General features: G+C 37.3%; 1 protein-coding gene across 5 annotated transcripts in view; it reads left to right on the top strand.

Moving 5' to 3' along the window:
• The window catches only part of LOC105223796 (CUGBP Elav-like family member 1), a 202,682-nt gene that overhangs the window by 30,653 nt on the left and 147,793 nt on the right, over window positions 1-24,236 (top strand). For all 5 annotated transcript variants that reach the window (XM_049446804.1, XM_049446803.1, XM_011201647.4 and 2 more), the window contains exons 2-3: window positions 291-1,677; window positions 20,782-21,131. In XM_049446804.1, coding sequence (XP_049302761.1) covers window positions 968-1,677; window positions 20,782-21,131 — 1,060 coding nt within the window. In that variant the 5' untranslated portion in view covers window positions 291-967. The remainder of the gene's footprint in view (window positions 1-290; window positions 1,678-20,781; window positions 21,132-24,236) is intronic.

The raw sequence follows: 24,236 nt of genomic DNA, 5'->3' as shown, positions 1-24,236 counted from the left end.
TAACTTACTGAGTCATCGGTCACAGGTTCCTTGGCAATCTGTGGAGCTCGATTTTGCTGATAAAAATAGTATTTTGTATGCATGTTTTGCAATGATGAGCCAACTTTAGGCTAATATAGTAGAAATGTGTATATTTGGATATATATTTTTAGTCATGAACAATTTTAAGCTTCTCATACATACTCATATACTTCCTGTGCTACGCCATATAATATATACTTATAATATATAACACATCATTCAAAAAATTTATTTATTAAACTAAGATTTTTTTTGATTTTTTATTACAGTTAACTACTTCTATCGCAACTCTACTGTGTGCCATTTGCCTAACTTATCTGCTGAAAAGATAAATATAAAGTAGATATATATATGTACATAACGGTGTGCAAACATATAATGGCAGTTACAGCAGTGCTGAAAATCTGTGTCAACATCATTGAACTTTAACTGCACCGTAAGGACCAGGCAGTTAGCTTTAATTACGACGCGTCTTATCTGACTAAAAACAACAAAAAAAAAAAACAGAAAAATACAAAAACTGATAAAAATCATATTAAACTGATAAAGTGTGTAAATATTTGCTGAATTTGTGCAACTATTGTGATAATAATAGAGTGTTACCCAGTGCCATACAACCAAAGCAGCAGCCAACTACCGTATATTATTAGCAAATCGCTGAAAACCGCGGCAGTTAATTTTTGCTGCTCAAACCAAAAGCAACCAACCGAGCGCTAGTCCCACACACTTACAGACACGCACACACATATGCATGCGCGCTTTGTGCAAATAGCGGAAATAACGGCATATTTAATAGCGCGCCAACAGTGCGTAGGTGTAATAACGGCATATATGCATTAAAGTGTACGTGAGTGTGTATTAGTGTATGAGTGCGCGTGTGCGTGTGTATGTAAAGTGAAGAAAAACCACCACAAACGCCAATAAAATTTGCAAACAAACCGCGTAAATGATGTTGCACTCCATGAAATTGTGCGCCGATCAGCTCAATGGCATAACGGCAACACCTACGGACGCCACAGCAGCGGCAATGCGCGTTGCTAATCCGTCGGCAACATTGCCAACACCTGTTGCCATTGTAAATGCAAATGCCAATGCTGCCATTTCGGATAATAATAATTTAAATACTAGCAACACGGCCGCCAGCATCGCCAGCCTAGTCAGCAATGGTAATATAAGCAGCGGCAACAACAACAGTAGCAACAGCAATGGTGTTGTGCATCGGCAACTTCATCAGTATCAAGGCAAATATTTGGAAGCGCCGACTGCCTCGAAATTCCATCCATATTTGCGTCCGACGGCAGTGTTGGCCAACGAGAATTCGTGCAGCTCGCCAACTGTGGCGGGTACAAGTGCATTTGCGGCAACACTGTTTCCCGCATTTCAAAGTACGGTAAATTCCAACATTGCCGCCAACAAAACAACTGTAACCACAGCGGTTGTTGGCGGCGCTGTTAACGCCACGACAGCATCGAGTGGATTACTAACTTTGCCAACAACGCCACTGACAGCCGTTTCGAACACCACCACCAACAACAGCAACAGCAGCAACAACAACAGCGCGTCAGCAACAGCAGCGGCATTCATTAATTCCGATGCTAGCTTTGGTAATGGCAACGGCGGCGGCGGCAACAACTACACAACAGCGCACTTCACAAGGTAAGTACAGCCTGCCCAGCCTAGCATTTAAGATAACGGATTTTATGGCTAACGGCATATGAATATGAATGTTAATGCGCAATTAAATGTGTTTGCAGTTAGCAGTGGTTTTCAAAATGGCTTATGTGTCATAGAAACCGAAAGGTTACTATAGTCAGAGCCTATGAGTGGTCACATCTAAAATGAAAGTCTTTTATTTTATTATATTGGTGACCTATTTTGTAGCTAATACTACGTTGAAACATCTTTTAACCTTTGTTTAGACACACATAACACGATTTGAGAGAGTTTCTAAGCACTAAGTATAGGGTTTGTCCGGAAAGTAATAGGACTAAGTCGATTTAGAAAAATGTAAAGAACCATTCTTTACAATTCTTTAAAAACTTTCAAAATAGGCTAGTTCTGCGTCGATGAAGCGCTGCCAGCGTGATTTCCAAGCATTGAAGACGTCACGGAAGGCATTATCCAGAATAGATTTGAGAGCCGAGGTGCATGCTGCTTGGATCCCCTCTACGGCGTGTGACACTAGAAAGATTGCCTCTTTGTCTCGGGATCATACTCAAAGATCCACGACTCTTCACCTGTCATTACGTTATCCAAAAAAAAAGGGGGGGGGGCACTTTTAAACATGTTCAAATTTTCTTGGCACACTTCCACTCGCCGCCATTTCTGGTCGCCAGTGACACTTTTGGTACCATCTTCGCGCACGCCTTTTCCATGTTCAAGTGCTCCATCACAATGTCAGTCTACGGTTTGAGTTAAAAACTTTGCGCATACGAGTCATATTATCGGTGTTTGTGGAAGGTCTTCCAGCACGGTCTTCGTCAGCGACCTTTTCCCGGCCTTCCAAAAAGGCCTGGTGCTACCGAAACACACCACTTCTTGCTAAAGAAACGTCTGGGTCAGCCAGCTTGTTCATATCGAATGTCTCTGTCGTAGATTCGTAGTCCGGATAAGCCCAGTACGCCCCCCTCCCACCAAGAAACTGCTAATTTGTTAAAACCATCGATATCAAACCTCTGTAGAACTCAAGTCCTTGTAAGAAAAATTTGTTTGTTGGACGAGGTTTCTTCACGAAGGTTAGATTAGGTTAATTTGGTACGCCAAAAAGCCACGCATAGACCAGCTTTGGTCATTTGCGATTCCAGATGGAGTTCAGTTACTAGGTCTATAAGGAGTAGTCATCCTTTAGGCTGCCTGTGCTTGACGTGAATTTTAACAGACTCTGCGGCCCCACTATCGATACCTCCTCCTCCAGTGCATCATATCGTGGGGACCCCAGGTGCTTACAGCATTATATAGCCAGTGCGGAACATGTGCACAAGAGATGCTCCACTGTTTCCCTGGTACCTTGCTCTAGATATTTGTCGCAGTCTTCTTCAGCTGCCAGCTCCATATTTCACCACCAGACAGTGACCAGTTAGTATTCCGATCATGTTCCTACAGTCTCTTCTATCGAGTGTCAATAAGAATTTTGTGTGCTTCCGATCTATCGTTTTGCACATGATCTTTGCAATTTTACACCCAGGTAGCTCGTTCCGTCGTGTTTTGATTTCCTTTATCATGCTTCTTGGGTTTCCCAATGCCGATTACGTTTTCGGATTTCAGTCGTACACTATTCTTTGCAATCTCGTTCACTATTTCACTGTCCCCGATACTTTGTGGCCTGATACTCAGTAGAAGTAAAGTTGCCTCCATCTGGCAACAGATTTCCCTGCTGCCCTGCTTCCCAAGACACTTCCGCCCGCTTTGATTACTACTTGGCTGTCTTCGTAGATGTTGACTCTAGAATTGCCTGCAGGTGCATTAGAGGCCAGCACCGCGGCTTTCGCAATAGCAAGGACCTCAGCTTGAAATATACCGCAGTAGGTCGGCACTTAGATGGTTGCCTTATGCCTAACTCTGGACAGTATATTCCCGCACCAACTTTATCCTCCATTTTCGAGCCATCTGTATAGACTTTTACCTTTACGCCAGCTAGCTTTTCCTATGTTTACTTTGAACCTTCTCTCCCAGTTAAAGAGTGAGATCATAGGGTTGTGCTTGCCAAACCGCCATTATCTACCGAGCTATGCCCGAAGTTTCTATATGTAAACTCTCCTGCAGCGAGTAGTCATGCAGTCGATTTTGCTGCGCAGTTTTCAGTGCAAAGGTCTATAGGTGGCGGGTTTATTACCAGCTTAAGAGTCGCCGTCGGAGTTGTTTCTAAAGCTCCTGTTATGCGCAGCGCTGCGAGTCTCTGAAGCCTGTTTATTGGTTTCCGGTAGGTGATTTCCGTACGCCCGTCCACCATACTACTGCACCGTAGAGCGAAATTGGTCTTACAATAGCTGTATAGCACCAGTGCGTGAGAGAGGGATTTAACGTAACATATATTCATCAAATTCGGAACAAATTATTATCCAAGACATTGCTAGAACTTTTGTATAAATTGTTCAGATCGGATAACTATAGCATATAGCTGTCACACAAATTGTCCGATCCAACTAAAGTCGTTGGAAAACTTTTTTATTTGACAAAAAATCTACCATAAATTTGTCATATACTTTTCTCCAAGACAGCGCTATAAAACTGAAAAATGCAGATCGAATCACTATGGTATAAAGCTGTCATTTGCACAGGTTAATCAAAATCTACATTAATAACGATCTTTTGGTACTATTTTATACTCTAAAATTCGCAAGTGTGTAGGATATTATAGCTACGGTGCAACCGAGGTTAACCTTGTTTCCTTACTTTAATTCAAAGTTCCACCTTCTTAAACTTTGTCTCCATTTTTGAAATATATACACCTGTCCAACTAAGGGTTAAGAAATGAAAATGTGGAAAAAGTGCAGCTGACTTTTAAATTGAAATCGATTTTAGTTGAAAATACTGCAATTACAATTGCTGGGCTTATGATTAATTAATGGGTAGAAATGTAATTGTGGGAAAGAAGGCTTGAAGTAGCGCACAAAGTAGGGCAAAGCATTTTAGAGCCATTTCCACAGAAACAGACAAAATAAGTCGTATTTGTGTGTATAGGTGGGCTATATAGACAAATTCACAGTGAACAAGCTTAGGGTTGTAAAAATTCCACATACAGAGACATAGGTATGCATGTATGGTACAAGTATTTTCTCAATAAAAATTAAACATGATGACAAGAAAAACAATGAATATCGATTATTGTCGGTTTTTTAAATAATCTGAAAAATACTTTATGAACTTGCAGCTTATAGCAACACAGCCTTTGGTTTTAATTATTAAAATTAACAACTAAAAATTTATAAATATATTAATAAAAATAATACATAATACATCACGATATATAGTACACGACAAATGGTGATGATAGTTAGTAGAGTCCGACTAAGATCAAAAATATACCGTTTTTCTTGATGACTAGTTGCTATGTGGAAAATTATTTCTTAATGCCACTCTTAGAACTGAGACAGTCGGTTTTCACTAGTTTCCTTTGAGGCTAATTTCACGAATAAAATCTTTCACCAAAGAAATTTATCATCACTTGATGCCCAGTTCGTTTTTTGAGATGTATGTATAGTAGCTCCCAACCAAGCTTTCGATGTTTCTCAATGATACACAGGAGATTTTTCCAACCCAAAGCACCGACGTTTCAAATGTTCAAATGGAATCCCTGTGAACGCCTTGCGGGAACCTACTGTTAGCTTTGAAACGTTAATTCTATGTAACTAAATATTATATAGCATAAGGTTAGTGGCTAGAAAGGAGGCTTAGATAAATTTCACCTTTAAAACCTCTCCTAGTTCGCCTTTCGAAAGTTTTTTTCCCAATATATTTATTGCCTGAGTAATCTTGACAAACTGAGCTAATGAATATCATGATAGGTGAGTTTAAGACCAAGGATACATTAACCACATCACAGTACCTGTATTTTCTCTGCGTCTCTCTGGTACATATTAATTTTTACTTTTTTTGAGCAAGTTTTAAGGCTTTTCAACCATGTATTACATATATTCAACGACTTGTAAATAAGTTACTTATACGCCACCACTTCTACCTACTTAAAACTTCATGTTATACGAACTAACTTTGCAGATTACAAGCTATGTATGTAGAAGGTTTGCCGTCTAGCAACTCAGTGGATTTGGTATAACTCTTTAATATTTTCCACTCCATTCTTCCAATGCCTCTAGTTTTGCCATTTAATGAAGCAGGGATCTTAAGAGTAGATGCCCTGCGATAAACCCTAAATTGTTACTAAGCTCCCTTTTGCCTAGAAGTATGAGCTTTTTGTGTTATTTATCATCAAAACTACTCCAAAGTCATTTTGTTGTTTGTCCTGTGTTGCTTATGTTCCAAGATCTGAGGTGTTGGACCTAAGAACATTGCTTCAAACAACCCTTGAAGTTCTGCTCCTTGCCCTGCCCTGCCTGGCCTTCCATAGTCTAACGTAGTGAGAAATGGTATTAGCGCCATGAATATCCTCTAATATCCGCTTGGCATTTGAGGGTTTATGGACATGGTGGTTAAAGCAGAAGTTGATTGACATATTTTGTTATGCTCATGATTTCTGCGTGAAAGACTGAATGGTAGTCATTTAGCTTGATGCTTACTTCTGCATATGGATTACCAAAAAGGAATCGGTGAATATATATATATTTCTTCGTTGGAACTATTCTTCACAAAATCACTAGTTCATTATCTAAAGTTCACTAACAAGTTTGAGTATGAAGTAATGTCTGTGGTGATGCCGAGTCTGACTCTATTGACCTAAGATCATGAGCCGGCTGGACGCAAGCATTGTATCTCATTTGTATGTGTATTGCTCGGATGTCGAGGATAGCCTCCAGAGCTTTAGGTCTACTACTGATTAAGTTGATGTTTAAAAATTCGAAGATATAAGTTTACTCATATTGTGTGCAATTAATTGAAGAAAGCTTAGCTTTGTTAAAAGTCCTCTTCTAACAATGAAACAGCAGTGGAAAGAGAAATGAATTCAAACGTTTTATGTCTCTCATTCCGATAACAGAGGAAATATTATAATCAGGTCTACTGCAAAACTTAAACATTAGAGTTGAGCTATTTAGTCGAAGAGATCGAAACCCATATCGTCGCCTTTCTCTGACTACTGCTTTTTGGAAAGGAAGACTTTTCGGCAACATTTAAATTGTATTGTATTGTAAACAAATAATTGTACAAATACTTTGAAGAAAGCTAATTATATTTGAATATGTTAAAATCGTACATACAATTAGATCTGGTCTTGCTATGACTTATCATGCATTCACAGACGTTGTTCGAACTGAAATTGTAATAAGACGAGTCCACACTAACACAACTACCACACCACACTACAACTACATCGCCCTATTACCTTTTGAACGGCAACAACTGACACCTGCGGTTGTCAGCGCTTGTGGAATTCATAATTAATAAATGAAAATTTGACAATTTAATTTAATTTCGTATCTCATCATCATTTTTCATACTTTAACATGCAGTCAGTGGCGGCGGCGGCGGCGCCAACTGTCAGGTGACGATTGTGGCGGAGCTGTGCTGCCCTGCAGGCAGCTAACTTATCGCTTTAGAGGCACGTTTGCGCTTACGCCATGATAAACTCATTTAATTGCCACATTTTACCCACCGACTGCGTTGAGTGGAAGCGCCGCGCTGGGAAGCGTCTGCAAATACATTGTGCAAGGTACACTAGAACACGCTACGTGTCTGCTGGAATAGTATAATTTCGGTTAAAATGCAAATATTACAAAAATAACATTTGTATGCGTGCATTGAAGCGGCTGGGGCCGAGGAATATGATATTCGCGATAACCAGCGCGCGGGCAAAGAGTCTTATTGATTTAAGCGGCGACTTCAGGTAGATGTTAGTATGTATGTAGTAGAAGTGCTCAAGTAAGAATTGCTATGAGTATTTCTACGAGAATTGGTATAAGAATTGCGCTAAGTATTGGTATAATTGGCAACGCCGCTTGTATGTGTGTGCGCATTTGCATAATTCAGCCATAAAAAATTTCTTTTGCTGTGAAAATTTATTGTCGGAAATTTAAATTCTCAATCGAAGCGCGCACATACATACAGACAAACGCAGTTACAAGTCCATTCCAATGCCGTGTGAACCGCAACAACACAGCTACTTGCGCGCTAATAGCGTAGCTGCTTTTGGGGCCAGCTGCACAGTTAGCTTTTAGACCGCAAGTGTTGCTTTTACGGATTTTTCCATTTATTTGCAAGACGCTTCGCGCTTTAGTTGTAGCTGCCGCGCGCTTGAAAAGCAAGTATATATGTATGATGCGGCGCCACCACCCACCTGTCAGTTTGCCGCTAGGCAATAAACGTGCTGGAAATTGCATTGGCATTACAAGTGTGCGCTTCAAGCTTCCTCATCCGCTTCCTGTTGTACGCTTGAACGCGCCGCTAACGCAGCGCGCGGCGACCGGTTGTTGCGTATCAAACTCTAAATCAGCATCACACATCGCCCGCAGCGGAGTCAACTCGACAAGCGGCACGCGTTCGGAAGATGCCAATGCCAGTGCGCCCTCTTTCCTCGCTTGCTGGCATATTAATAATTCAGGATATTCAAATGCGAGCGCTGCAAGGGCAATGAAGATGTCAGCAGCCGCCGCAACGCAGACACGAGGCGCATAGCTGCGACAAGACAAAACAAAGACGAAACGAACAGCCAAATAGCAAGCTGGATGAGCTGCTCACTCCCTGTCCTAGCATACATACAGGCGCACACACACATAGCAGTCGCTTAATGAGAAAATCGCCTGTGGTGGCACAGGCGGCTTTGTTGCCGTGCCCCACCCGCACTTCGTCCCATCTTGTGCGCCATGTGATTATCTTCGTTTAGTGTGTGGAGTGGTTATGGCAAATATTTCACGCGGATACGAAATCCCCGTAGGTTGAGCAAGGCACATGACAGCATTTTTTTGTTTCGCAATTTAATAGCGATAATTTAAGTATATTCGTTTTTTAGTGAATTATTTCGATATAAAAAGATTTATTCCAAAGTGGCGCAGTTGCGTAGTGTCTTGCTAAAGCCGTTTAGATATACGGAAATCTCTTGCGTACGGCACTAAGACATAAATAATAAGGGGAGAAATCAAAATCTTAAATGAGAAGGTGGTTAAGCCTATCAGGGTTGCTATTAGCTGTGACAAGTAAGGCAAGGGAGTGCTAAGGTACAAGCAGAAATGAGTGCCAAAGTGGATGTATGTGCGACGCACTTACGACCTGCGGTGATTTACGAGATGGCACCACGCTGATTTTGTTAAATGAAATTTATTTATTCATACCAAGATAATTTGAGGGTAAATAACAATTCCGCAGAATAATTGAGGTTAAACACCATAAAATAAATAGCAAGATTTTTAAACATTTATTTTAGACCGGTTCTTATAGATGCTTGTCTCGCTTAACTGCCGAAGACTCTTAATTTTAATACTACAGTTATTATAGTTTTCAAGATTACTTCTCTACTTTGTTTCTTTAAATTAATGATCCTCCTCAAAATGAACTAAAACTCGCTGAAATAGTTTTTCACCTGACGTATGTCAGAGAGACAGCGATAGTTTTGAAGTTTTACAGTCTGAAGTTCGAAGAGTTTTTAGTTTCGAAAACCTTGTTGTTGATTGAAAAAATTGATTGTTTGTTTAACACTGAATTTCAGTCTTCATAGGTATGTTAAATATTTTAATATTATTTTATTTGTAAATGTTATTCCTGATATTTGTATTTCAGAAATAGAAATACCACACGTAAACCTTAAAGGATAAGTTAGTCTGATAAAGTCGATTCTCACACATATACCAATCTTGGTCCTTAGCAATTCCAGATGGAGTGCTGTTACGTAGATTACGAGAATTAGTCACTATCGACATTTATTCCAGTGTTTCATGCCCTCGCCAACAAACAGGGGCGGAACCACGGGAGGTGAACTGCGGGAGAGTTAAACATTCGATAATAATATTACTGAAAATAGTATATTATATAAGTTACCACTTTTACATCATTAGGTACACTCCGCGAAGAAAAGGACTTTAAGTTGGAAAGACATTTTTTATTCCTATGAGGATTAAAATAAGCGTATTTCTGCGGGTGCGCATGCTCAAGAAAAAAGGTAGTGGTAGAGAGATCTCACTCTCTTTCTCACCGCGTTGAAGCTACAGCGCTGAGGCAGATAACATAAAACAATAAGAAGGTGCAGATTCGACAGCGAACATTTGTAAAATTTTAACCGGTGCACTCACCTCACAACAATGGAATTCACCCCGTGAAATATTAACATTGCTTAGATTTTAACAGATAGGAATCTGTAGAATATCATGAAGAACCTACCACGAGGGCAGATAAATGTAAGTATTGAAGAAAACAATCACGAGGAGATTTCATTCACGGGAGCTGCGTTAGGACAGTTGGTTTTGAAAGAGATGAAAGATAGGAAGTTGGATGTTCAGAAATGAGTTGCAACAGGTACTGACCATTCAAATTGCTTTGATTAAAAAGATATGTGAAATATTCATAGAAGTTACAATGTTTTTTCCAAGTTTAGTGTAATTCTGCTGAACGAATCAATCGACCTTTCGAAAGCATCAAACGTAATAACAACATTGGTTGCAACACGAAGAATGCATACTGAATATCAATTTAATGAAATTTTTTAAATGCTACACAGATGGTTGAAAAATTAGATGTTGAAGTGAAAAAACCCAGAATATGTGGTCGCCAGAGTCATCGAAGCAATCACCCATCTCAAAGCAGTGAAGACTTCTACAGGGTTTCTGCATACATTCCATTCAATGACACGGTCACGCAAGACTTAAAAACGAGGTTTTCCGATGAAGTTCCTTTAGGGTCAGCTGTTACCAAAATTTAACATAGAAAGTATTAAAGGAACTGAAAAATCGAAGCTCGAAGCAGAAGTAGCGTTTTAGCAACAACAATGGCAGATGCCAAGGGCTACAAGAACGCAAGCGCTTTCTGCCTTCGAAACACTCAGCACTTGCGATAAGGTTTTAAACTCGTGGCCACGCAAACCTCACCACTATACTTTCTTATATTTTTTTCCGGACTTTTTCGTTCGTTTGGGATTTTCTTCAATTTGGTTTTTTATGCTTTTAGTAAGCATAAGTAAACTAAATTATATTATCTAATTATAATTATAGTTTTTAGTTTATTAGCTTTTCTGTACTTATACAAGCGGCCGATTTTATTATTTTTAAAGACATGCACCTACTAAAAATCGTGTTTCAATTAAAAAAAAATATAATTAAATAATAACTTTGAGTATGGCGGAAATGAAATTAAATCAAAACAATAAAAAATAAAATTTTTTCATCGCATGTCAGTGTCTTACATTTCTCGCTCATTTTGTAAAGCTTACTATCTTTCAATTGATTTGTCTTTAGCTGAATGTGTTTTCTTTTTATATTTTAATATTTTTGATTAATAATACTCGTATGTCAATAACTTATTTCTAAATAAAAAAAATTCTATACTGCAAAAAGTACCGCTATAAAACGTAATCAAATATGCACAATATTTGAAATTTTGGAGTGGTAAGGTTTGCGTGGCCACTGGTGTATACCCGACGATTCATACTATTCTTCACTTACTTTGCACTTTGCCAGCCACAAATACTACCGCTGAACAATCCTTTTCTTCTTTGCGCCGAATCAACACTCAGAACAACGATGCTCCAGAAAAGATTGAACGGCTTAGCACTCCTCAACATAAAATACGACATTGCTGTTTAACCCGAAGAAGTAATAGAAAGATTTAGTAAAATTAGCAAGCACTGTATTGATGCTGTAAAATAAATTTTTAAATATGTATCCAAAATAAAATTGTAGACTACAGTTACATATTTCTGAAATCAAAAGCAAAATTAAGATACTGTCCCGCACCAACTCCGTTCTCGACTTTTGAGCCATCTGTATTAAAGTTTAATGTGTTGCGTGCACTTCAGTTACCTTTACGCCAATCATTTTGTTCTATGATGCCTGAAAAAGCAAGTCATCCTCGAAGACTCATAATTTGATGAGTATTTTTCAACATAGCTATATTCGAAACATCTTTTCGAACAATGTCGAATTCTAGCGAGGAATAATTAACTATTTTTAGGCAAGAATGGAATATGAGCAATAGAAAAACCTTTCGATTTAACTCATTAGTTGACCATCTCATATATTCGACAACATAATCATAATCTTACACAAGTTATTCGATAAATATTTATTTCCTCAATGGACTCGATGACAACTCATTTTTTGAAGAGAAATAATTTATCGATATTTTGAAAACAGTCTTCAACTACATAAGATCTTATGGTAAAAGTCGAGTTAGTCGTATATTTTTTGCAGAGAGTAACGGGCACCAAAGATTTTAGAAGTTGGTCTAACAGGTCTGAAAAGTTCTAAAAGACACTGTCCACACTGATGGCTTATAAAGAAAAAACAACTGCAGCCAAAGTATACAGAAGAGTTATATACTTCAATTTAATTCTCATTTATAGTATCGTTTCTTGGCTATTATATTTTAAACTGCTTTTATGCCAGTCTATTTAACTTATACCAGTTGTTTGTTCTATACGCTGCGTCCAAATGTTTGCTGAATCAAAGAGCGCTAATGCTATTATTGAATTGTTGTCAGAAAATTGACAACGGATAAGGCTTAAAAGCTTTTCTTAAATAAGATTCAAAAATTACAAAAAAATATAAAATTTTCCTTGTGCACTTTTATTGCTTTTTATAACAAAAAATGCCACAATGGTTGAAAGTGTATGTCCTCGATATTAATTGACAAAGTATGTAACAATTAGAGTGCCTTTTCTAAAATTTGTTTGAGGGAGATTAGTCTAATATATGTGTTTCTTTTTTTCTCATTTTCGTCTCCGCGTGCCACGCATAAATTAAGACATTCGATTTTCTTTGGAATGGTGCTTATCTAAAAATTCCATTATCTTCGGCTTGGCCTTGAATGGCTTTCATACGACACAGCTGACTACTCAGCAGCGTCTCAATATTACATAGCAAACCAATAATCCCTCCACAAGTTAAATTCCAAGCAAATATGCCATAAATAAATATATAAAACCATGCTGTGCATCCCTGTTTGCCCCCAAAATTTGCGAATGAGACAAAAAGTGACAGTTTGAGGTGGGACGCGGTCTGCAATTGTCTTTTCAAATTCGTAAGTTGCGCTCCCTTACTTTCTACCATCTCTCCCGTAAGTGATATACTGCGCTCCACAACCGCCTTATTACTCGCGCCAAAGCCGTGCAGCACAGCGGCGCGTTTAATTTATTACAGCAGTTTGTTACGGTGTTTCTGTCACAACAGTCTACATAAAAATGACCCATCATAAATTTAATATTCTTGCTTTATTACTTAATGGCAGCAAAACATTTTATTTACACCACACTGCGCCTCACCTTACGCGCGGACCTAGGCACGGCGCGCCGTTGTACTCGGTATTTTTAGTCTACTATTTTATTTAATATCTCACACCGCGCGCGGCTATAAATCTGCGAGTATCTGGTATATGGTAAGTAGAATATGACTTTGTCTTTATGCCGCGCTTTCTTATTTTTTCTGCTTTTCATACTTTCATCTACTTCCATTTTTAATCCATCATAGTTCTACGACACTGGGCTAAATCATTTCTCACTTATATGTAATTTTACGACGAAGGCGAGAGCGCTGCTGTTGCCGGCGGTATGACTCGGCGACCCGTCGACCCATTTACATAGCGCCCGCTCTACGCTCCAGCGCGCTGAATGCATATAAAATGTGTCTTAATATGTAGGCCTGTCTGGACATTTACATATCTACTTTATATTGACATATCTACAAATATACATAGTTATATAGATATATATAGTTATTAGTTGTTCTATCTTTCGTGTTGATTTCAATGTGTCACTTCGTCTAATTGTCTCACCAACACTCACACACAGCCTGATAGCGAAATTGTCTGCTGCGCCCAGTGTGAAGGGAAAGCCAATTAGACACTGAAAGGAAACTAAATAATAGGTGCACAACAACAAGCATAATTGCAATAGCCTTGACTTCAATGTGTTACATTGTTGTTGTTGTAAAATGAAGAGAAATTATTGTGTGTGCCGCTGCAAGGTGCCGGGTGTTAAGTGCCATTCGAAGGCAACTTTATGATTATAAATATTGTCGTCAGCGCATTGTGTCGATCGAGCAGCCACGGCCAACCGCTTGTAGCCACCACCAGCACCAAGACATTTATAATTAATGATATTAATAGCACGTAATTATCATTACTGCGGCTTTTGAAACCGCCTTCCGGCATGATTAGTGGGTGGCATGAAGATTTTTTTATTTCGTTTTTGCTTTTGGTTTGTTGTTGTGGACATGTGCTGCTCTATTATGCATAAGTTGAACGATTTTGTTGTGGATTTCTGTTTTAAATATAAGAATTTAAGCGACTTTTACTTAAAAGCGATGATTATTATTTATTATGATTACTTATGGCATGATATTTAAGGTATGAGTATTGAAGCAATTTACTTAGTGTCCATACGAATTTAACATTGCTAAGTGGTTGTATATGTTATATTTAATTAGGCTTATCAGAAAACCAATATTTGATAACCAAATCAAGTACTTCGATAAAAAACAAAAAAAAAATAAATATAAAAAATATGTGATATAATTTAATATTAATTATAATTAGTTTAATAGTATTATTAAAAGCAGTCGATGTTTGTGATAAGATATTTGATATACATACTATATCCTTATCTTAATAAATAGAATTTACGTATTGATGTTATTTTTATAACTGAAAATCGTTCATCAAATAATAGAATTTTCATAGATGCTATGTAATAAAAAATCTATGAAAATTCCATATTGGGAATGTGAACTTGCTCATGGTTCTCGCATTGTTTTACGTACATATATGATAACAGAGGAAAAATATATACAGATCTTCTGCTGTAAATCACCTCTCAGCAGCCGATTTCATGTAGGTAGGTATAATGGCTGTCTATGACGCACCTAGCCGGCCCCTAGTTGTACTACTGTCACTAAACTCCCCTCACTCTATTGGCTCTGCTCTGAATAATCCCGCGTTTCTGATAAATTTCATCGGTACGATAATTTGATCTGCGCAACTTCTGAGAATTTGTCAATAAACACTCGACAGATAGTTCCTATTCTTTTCCTATATGTAGGCTTACAATTGCATGGAAGATGTTTAATTGTCTCCTCCTCTTCTACTTCCTACTCCTAATATTATTCCTATATTATTTCTTTTGAATTTTAATAATTGGTATTTAATAATTGGTATATCCGCTTGATTCAACTGAGACTCGGCTATGCTTATGCAAGTAATATTCTAGTACATAAAGAGTACTCCTAGGCTAAATATTCCATGTTTACAATTGCTGAACCCTTCTTAAATTTTCCTTGATTGATTGTATCGTATAATACAAAGTACTACTTACGTTTTTGAAAAGTCATTTTTAACTCATCCTTAGCTTATAAGTTTCCTGTGCAATATTGGAATCAAAAGAGGTCAGAGCTCAAATAAAGTAGATAACAAGACAAACAAAGAAGTAGCAAGTCCCTCCAGCGAAGTCTCTTATAGTAGACTTGGTGCATATGAGGACTCTTGCATTCACCCGAATCTGGTCACTTAAATCTGAGAATTTTTTGTATTCACATTCTTATCCGTAAACATTCTTTTCTAAAATATTTCTTTTATGTATATTTCTGCATACATTTGGATATATTACCATACATAGATAGAAAATTGAGGCTTTGTATTGCGAGCTATGGTACATTATGTATTGAAATTCATATCGAAATATCAAATATCTTAAGATATATCTTTCTTCGTCGTCCCTTCCCCTAAAAATAACCGGTTTAAGCGACAAAGCAGGACTCGTATGAACAACTGGTGTTACCAAACGCTCACTCGATTTCAATCTATAAGCTCTATAAGGTTAATTCAAAGAGCAAAGCGACAAAATCGTTATAATTTAAAAATCTTCTTCGATAAGAAATGTTTTTCTTTTGTGTTCATATTCACTTGAGTTCCCTTACAGTGTTGATGTTAATGGAAACTAACTACTTCCTAAACCAAAAGATAAGGATACGATAAATTAGGTTTATATTATTTTAGAAAAAGTTTAAAGTTTATTTAACAAATATAGATACTTCGAGGCTTTCCAATACGATTTCCAAAGCTCTTTTGAATTTTATTAAATAAAAAGATTAAATAAAAATAAAAAGTCATAACTTTTATATATTTTAAACACATCACGATTAGTTCATTCAGAAATACGCTCTCGTGCGAAACAAAAAACATCCTACCACCCCTTTCTTAACTTAAGCTTCGCCTACTTGATTTTGTTGACAGTCTTCTTCTGAGCAAAGGTGACTTATATCATTTTGTAACTTACGTCCTTTTTGCCACTCAAAACTCCCCACACCATGTTTCTCTATTTTATTGTAAGGCTCTCCATTTTTATTGCGTTATTATTTCACGTCGAAAACAAACAATTTTAACGACACTTGTGATGGGTGTTTGAATGAAGTCTTACACGCACTTTACATGGATATTCAATTTGATCACATAAATATTTTACTACTTTTGATTTTTATTTATTTCGAATTGCCGCCATCTACAGATATATACGAGGAGGCACAAGATGATTTGGTGTGTTAAATTGAGGTTCTCATACGGATATTTATGACTGTGCAAAATAAACACGAAATAAAATTTTAGGTATTTTATTTCCTAATTTATTGCGTCTATGTGTTATGCATATTTTTTAATGGTGGACAACCCAAAATGGTGCAAAAACATAAAAATTATGGGTGGAACTCTAGAAAACAAGAATGTTTTTGTGGTTTATTTGGCAAAATATAATCTAATGTCACCTTCATTTATCATTCAATTGCATATGTGCTCACCTAGATTTTCCCACGCCTCACATCATCGTTCGGTTAGGTTAGGTCCTCTGTTACGAGGTCGACCGTAATAGGGAATCTCACATGGATGATGGCATCTAACTTGGATAGCTTAGAACGCTAGTCTGCTGTACATATTGTATATATTGGATTATAAAAGCCTTACAATGAGACAAAGCGCTTTAAACTTATAACAAGTTTGATGAGACGGCTAAAAACTGATGGCAATGTCTTCTACTTCACCGAAAGAAAGATTTCCAAGATATTTCAGCTTAAGTCGTACAAGAGTTGGGCAGTGGAAGAGAAAGTGTCTAGGTGCACCACCTAACCCTCCTGCATACAACTTTCGCCATTAGCGTCCGACAAGGCCTTACCACATGAGTGCCTATTGTCTATTAAGAACTCCTACAATTGCGGCAACATGAACTTTGCTCCAGAAAAGTAGTTCACTAGATCTTCTGCATTCTAATTTAGTCCAAAAGATCGCGCAGTCACACAGGAGATGGTCTTCGACCAGAGCATACCAAACGCACGCGAGATTCATTGGTTCAGGGCCACAATACAAGACGCCAATGGATATCCAATTCGAACTCAATTCGATGTGAGCGCACAGTTATCGTGCTCAGAGCCGGTATTGCCGCTAGGCTATCTGAGTAAATGCTCATCTCCCTCAAAACAAATGCACTTCGTGACAATACATCTATACATATACCGCCTCCTTAATAGTAGCCACTTCTACATGAAAAACACTACAGCGGTCTGCTAGCTTAAAGCTAAGTTTGACGAAGAGTTCCTTGCAGGGAACTCTTTCTGTGTCACTATCTCTCTCTCTTTCTCAAATCAATACGTAACTGGCGAATTACAAGCGTGATGATTTCCTTCAAGGCCAGAATCAAAGCCGGATTGTCCCGCATAGGCTTTTTACTATACATATCCCCATAGAAAAACGATATGATAACACACGATGTTGGTGACCAGACGACCGGCCCAAAACGTGGAGTTATCTGCTTACCGAAGTGTTTTCTAAATAAATCCATTGATAGATGCGATATGTGGGAAGTGGCGCCATCTTGTTGAAACCAAATGTCGCCGAGATCATGAGCCTCTTTTCAGCCATCAAACAGTCGGTTATCATGGCGCGATAGCAGTCGCCATTGACGGTTACGTTCTTTAATAGAAGACATACCCAATATATGTCCTGCATACAACGAGTCTCCGCATGATACTGGCCACCTCTTTGCATGCGCTACGAACCCTACTTATCTAACACCATCCTCCCTCTGGTCCGACTCCGTCGAAACAGCACGTTTCTTGAGCCTCCCGTTAGATGACGTCGACGACAATACCCTTAGTGACCTTTACCATCCTAACGGGGATTAGATACTCCGTTAAAATAACAAGAACATCACGGTTACGTTCTCACCGGCATCATTTTTAAAGAAATAACAAACACCAAACCGTGTATTTCTGGATAAAATGGTAGTTCTTGAATCTCCTCAGGTTGCTCTTCATCCCATTGAGCCAAACCACTGAACGAAATTTGGCTTGAAAACATCGGATCTTCTTGGAACTTCTCAGGAGCCCATAGATGTTGCTTGGAAAGATCGATTATTTTGTACACTTTCAATTTAAGATCTCGACTTAAAATGCACCAAGTTGTTCTGTACGTCAATGCGTGTTGTTGCGAACGGCGTCGAGCCGACTCTACACGGCCTTTGTGTATACCCTCAGCTGCAGCTGCTATATTTTCTTCACTGCGCACTGGACGTGGTCTATTCGATCGAATATTATCCAATAATATGGGCTCAAGATGGGTGATGGTGTTGCGAATAGTACGCTCAGTAAGTCTTTCCATGGTGAAATGCCCAACAATACTAAACAAAAATAACATGACACCAACCACGCCTGATCTGTACAAAAGCTCACTGAAAAGATGCTTCTCCTGTTTTTAAATTTTTGTGGTAAAAAATTTCATTTTTCTAAATCTAAATTAAATTTTCTTTAAAATGTTTAAATATTGCACCAATTCAGGGTTATTCTCTACTATTTATTGATCTCACATACACACCAACACGCGCATATTAACAAATAAGTTTGTTTTATCTACCAAAAGTTGGAAACGGCGAAATTTTCGAAACCAAAAACGAAAAAATACCCACTTCACCACACATTCGTTGTGCCCCAGTTTTGACTCCCCAACCGCAGCCACAAGCCACCACGAGTTTTATATTATTTTATTACACAAGTATTTATTTCCATTTTATTTGTTGCACAACATTTCCAATCATTTGGCACGAGCACAACAACCAAAAGCAACAACAACAAGCGCAACATCAAAACCAATCGCTAAACTTTTTAACAAACTTTTATTAGATAGACCTGCAGTTACAGTATATTTGTGCTGCGGCAATTGTTATTCCAACTTCATTTGCTAATGACAATAAAAAACAAATACAGTGGCAACTACAGCCACATACATACATACATACATATGTGTGTTTGGCATGTAGTGGCAGCACTGCGCAGGCAATAACATGGCAATAAGTCGGTGACACTGGCGAAATCGCATTCAATACGAAAGCGCTCGCAATGGCAACAAACAAATAAAATAAAGAAACGAACGGCAGCTACTGCCACAACAACAGCAACGACAATACATTACTATAAAATGTAGCTACTAATTGTTATTACCGAACTAATCTAATCTAAAAGTTGTAAACAGTTTTACTTTGCGGGATTAGTTGCCGGGCGATTACAATTGGCCAACGCTGCGGAGGAATTGGGGCAAGCAAATCTCACTTGCAAGCGCATAAGCGTGTTCGTACGAGTATGTGTGATATGAGTAGTGAGTGGGATGGCCGAAGTGCGGGAAAAAACTTAATAGACTTGTCGGGTATAAGGGACTTTACTTGGAAGTAGCGCAGTTTTGCAAGGAATTTCTGGGGACCAAATAATTTGTTCCAAAAATGGATAGAATCCCCGGTTTTTTATTTTCCCCCAACATGTGGTAATGATATGTGCCACTTGCCACTTTTGTAAAATATTTCATAAAATCGAAATGTGGATTTAGAATAAAAAAAATTTTAAGTAAAAAAAATTGAGCTTTTCTGATTTTTACAATTTCTATAATTAGGAAAAGGGATCAAAAATAGCTAATTTGCTTCGAAATGATGTTGGAACTTGACAATCTGACTGTAAAACTATAATAATACTAAAGGCTATAGCTTTTTTCCTATGATCAAAATTGACCCGGACTGATATAATATTTTCACGTATTTTAATAATAAAAAATTTCTCGTCTTCCAAATAATTGTTTAATCTAAATTTTTTATGCTTATTTTCGGTTTTAAATAATTTTTGGAGCGCTAATCGTCAGATTATTGGTAAATTCAACGTCAACGTCTTATTCATAGACCCTACGTATACTGGTGCGTTTGATGAATGAAGCTTTTTCAGATACGTTGTCAATCATCTCTTTGAGACCTCAACTTGACGTCGTTTTTGCAAAACGTTCGAGTCGTTAGCATACGTTTCAAACGCAAAATCATAACTATACCCAAAACTATAATCAGAGCCATACCACAAAATATATCTCAAAGCATACCCAATACATGGAACAAATGTATTGAGTCAATCCATAAAAGTTGATGACCAACTCTATGGACCCTCTGATGTCAACATGACAGCTATGACACTGTTTCTATAATTTTTTCTATATTAACGTCCTGGTTAACAACTCGCATGAGGCAATGACATCACGACCTTCACTGACGACTTCTCAAATACTTGTGTTCTTGATAAAATAGACTCTCCAAAACACTTCTGCAACCCTTTTAGTCATTACGTATTTAGCTCTGATTCTATTGGAAACACAAAATTTTAAACAAGCTCGTTGTTCAGTATTTTTTTCATGGCTGTCAAACTCACACATTGTATGGAGATCAAGCTTCGCTTGAATAACAACTTAACGGAAACCAAAAAAAATTATATCGATTCGGTTTGCGGAGCTTTCGGGCTCCAATTTGATTTTTATTATTTTTTTTATATATTTTTTATTAAAAAAAAAGATGTATATTTGATTATATTTTGCTCTACTTTCATACCTTAGATCGTTACTGACTTTACCACTATTTAACACCATTTTCCTACATTTTTTCCACTCTTTCAATAGTGAACTAATGTCCGAAAATGAGGACATTAACAGCGCTCAACCAAACAATAACGAACCAAATCGTGCCACTGATGCCTATACCGAGTCGATGTTGACCGATGATTGCTCAAATTTAATAGCCCTTTCGAACAATAACTGCACAAATGGCAACGCCGTGGATAACATAAATGGTGATGCCAGCGAAAAAAATGAATTCAACAAAGATCAACCAGATCCGGATAATATTAAAATGTTTGTCGGTCAAATACCCAAGTCCTGGGATGAAGCGCAATTACGTAAAATGTTCGAACAATATGGACGTGTACACACTTTGAACGTGCTGCGTGACAAGGTGACGTCGGTGAGCAGAGGTGAGTTATGCTAAATTATATAATATTTTACAGAAAAAAATTAAAGTGATGTGAGTATAGTTTTTAAGAAATAAGTTATATAATTTGTACATAAGCACATGCATAAATATATAATATATTTCTTGAATTTTATGAATAAAAATATAATGATAAGACGATCTTTAGTAGGTTTAACAGTTGCTAGTTGTACCATATAATGGCTATCTTACAGGCAGACCTTTGAAAATTGTTAAAATATTTTTTGGGTGCGGATTATTCATATACATTCTAAAGAAGGTTGTGGGAGCTTCTATCATATTTGCTGTTTCCTTTTAAATTTCTGATGTTAGAAATCAAGATTTTAGCTATTCATTTACATACGTTTTCAAAACAAATTTTCAAGTATAATTGAGAATACTAGAAAATCGTCAAATCATCAGTATCTTCTGAACTCTCCCTTTCGAGTATCTAGTTTTCCTTAAGGGAAATTCATTTAACATTTAACGCCAAATCATTACTTCGCAGCGGATGGTTCATCTATTTGATTCTTTGTTCTATCCCAAATATTTTCATTTGTTAGAATGGTTCAGTAAGAGCATATGTTCTCTTTTTGTAGTATTAATCGTATTCTTTTTGTATTTTTTTCAGAATTTTTGAACAATTTTTTAATAAATAGTGGTGTTTTCAGAATATACTTTTTATGCTCCACAACACCATTCTAGACAATTGACAATGAATACTGAAAAGCAAACAGCCATTAACTCCTTAGTGACTCCCCTTTTGACACAACAGCCTCAGATGAGAAACCCACCTTTTGATAACCACCATTACCATTGCAAATGTGTTGAGGATTACTTATTTCCCTTTGTTAATTCATTTTGACCCAGCTGATGATTTTTCCATGATTAGTAACCTGTTTGTATGTTGTAGGCGTAACTAGTCGCGTTTGATCCCCATTGCAGTCTCAAATGGTTCAAAAATTCAGAGCAAATACACAATGTTACCAAATAATACCGCTTTGATACCATTCATATCTGCGAAAAAATCACTAAAATATGGCTTGACCCTTCCTTCGGGAGGATATACCGGTATTGGTCAAGCTACAAGTATTTTGGGAAGCTTAACCATTTTGTTTGGTTGACATTTACCAGATTTAATCACTTCTAAATAGCACTAAGATTTCTTAAGATCCAATTTACTTCTACTTACCTTGAGGATTTGACAGATCTTGTTTACCAGCATTTTGACAGTTGTCATTTCGTAATATTTGCTTAAGCCAAAAAATACTAGTTATGTTCTTGGCGCTTAAGGTACTAATTGAGAAGTAGTTTAAAACCAGGTGCTTTAGATATAGTGCACGTAGCCATATGTGATTTTTAGCATACTTTTAGGCGGGTGATCGCATATTGAAAACAGGGTTATCAACCAATATAAGTGCACATACATATTGGCTGCCTTTCCCAAGAAATCTGCGCAGCGTTCTTACATGAACCTAAAATAAAATATTGATATGAGTCTCTACATGTTTGATTACATATACATATACGCTTATATAATATGTGCACGACCCTGCATTTAAAAGTATATACATACATATGTACATATGCTAGTGTTAGGTGTTTCAAGTAATAATATGTTTCTGAAATCACCATCCGCCGAAGCACCAGCTGCGTTTCGAAAGGAAAGCTATTTGAATTACTTCAAAAGTGTGAAACTAAAAAGTGTTTTACAACTGAGCCGGTCACTAAATTTTTAGTGTTCGACACTTATAGCCAATTATCCTTACCTGAATTATGTAAAGGTGCTACTGCAGTTGCCTGATTGCCACAGTAACACACAATTTGCGGTAATGATTGACAATATTCAATATGCACATGTGCCTATAATCGTGACAAATGTGCTCCGAATATTATAAATATTTAATTTGGTTTTAGGAAATGGGTATGCATGCTAATATTGAGTTAGAAAACTCATATTTAAGATATAATCAACATTCACTTTGCAAGCTACACAAAAATTGGTGGTAATAAATCTATGTATATACCAATATATTATTGTGAAGACAATTTCGAATTTCAAATATTTATGACTTTATATATAAACAAACAGAGATTGATATTGTATAAATTTAAAGGTTGAATAGAATAAAAATTCATCTGAAAGAATGTGCCTCTTTAGCACGTTTTTAACTCTGTAAAAATCTTCGCAACTTGCAAAAAGTTTCATAACTGTATCAAGAATATCGTTCCTCTCCCGAAGGAATTCTTTTGGAGGAAGCAAAGCTTTACTTTTGTATCTTTTGTACTATTTATTCGAGCGGTTTCAGATTTAGACTTAACTGTGACACATTTTGAAGCTGTTTCGACTCAATTGTCTAAAAAGAGCATTTTAAACAGAAAAAGTAAATAACTCTACTTGATAGCTTTGTCAATCCATCATGTTTTTTGTATCCTCAACTTAGGCGATAAGATCATCGCCTATGGGCCTATTTATCGTAGTAAAAACGTTTTTAGCAAAGTTTTTTTTTATTTAACAAATTTTCTCTCAAGGCTGATACACGGACTATAGCGACCTTCCAACTTTTCGATAGCATTTTGCTGGTATGATCTACCTTTGCTTCAAAATAGGTCTCAGATTCTGAGATCATCTCTTCATTCGACGAAAATTTTTTACCAGCAAGCATTCTTTTGAGATCTGAGAACAAGAAATGGGGATCAAATATAAAGAATACAGGAGATATGGAAGAAAGTCAATTCATGGCTTATTGTCATCGTTTTCACTGACTTGTAACACGTTCCATTGCCTTGGTGAAACAACACTTTCTTTTTTTTCAAATACGACCGTTTCTCGGCGATTTCGTCCTTTAGATGGTCCAATAACGCTATGTAACTGGCGTTGTTGATGTCCCTCCTTTTTCCTTTTTAAAATATTCAATAAAAAATATTACATCCCAAAATACAGTCGGCATAACTTTGCAGCCGACTATTTTTCCACGCTTTGGAGCGAAATCATCGTGGGCTGTTCACTCTTAAAGCTGTCGTTTGGACCTCGGATTGGAATGATTGAGCCATGCTTTATCCCTTCTCCCATTTCTATCCAAAAACTGGGGCTTTCCCATACCCAAAT

This window comes from Bactrocera dorsalis, chromosome 1, assembly GCF_023373825.1.
Source record: "Bactrocera dorsalis isolate Fly_Bdor chromosome 1, ASM2337382v1, whole genome shotgun sequence".
Classification (NCBI taxonomy): Eukaryota; Metazoa; Arthropoda; class Insecta; order Diptera; family Tephritidae; genus Bactrocera; species Bactrocera dorsalis.
This window is presented reverse-complemented; position numbering and strand designations above follow the sequence as displayed.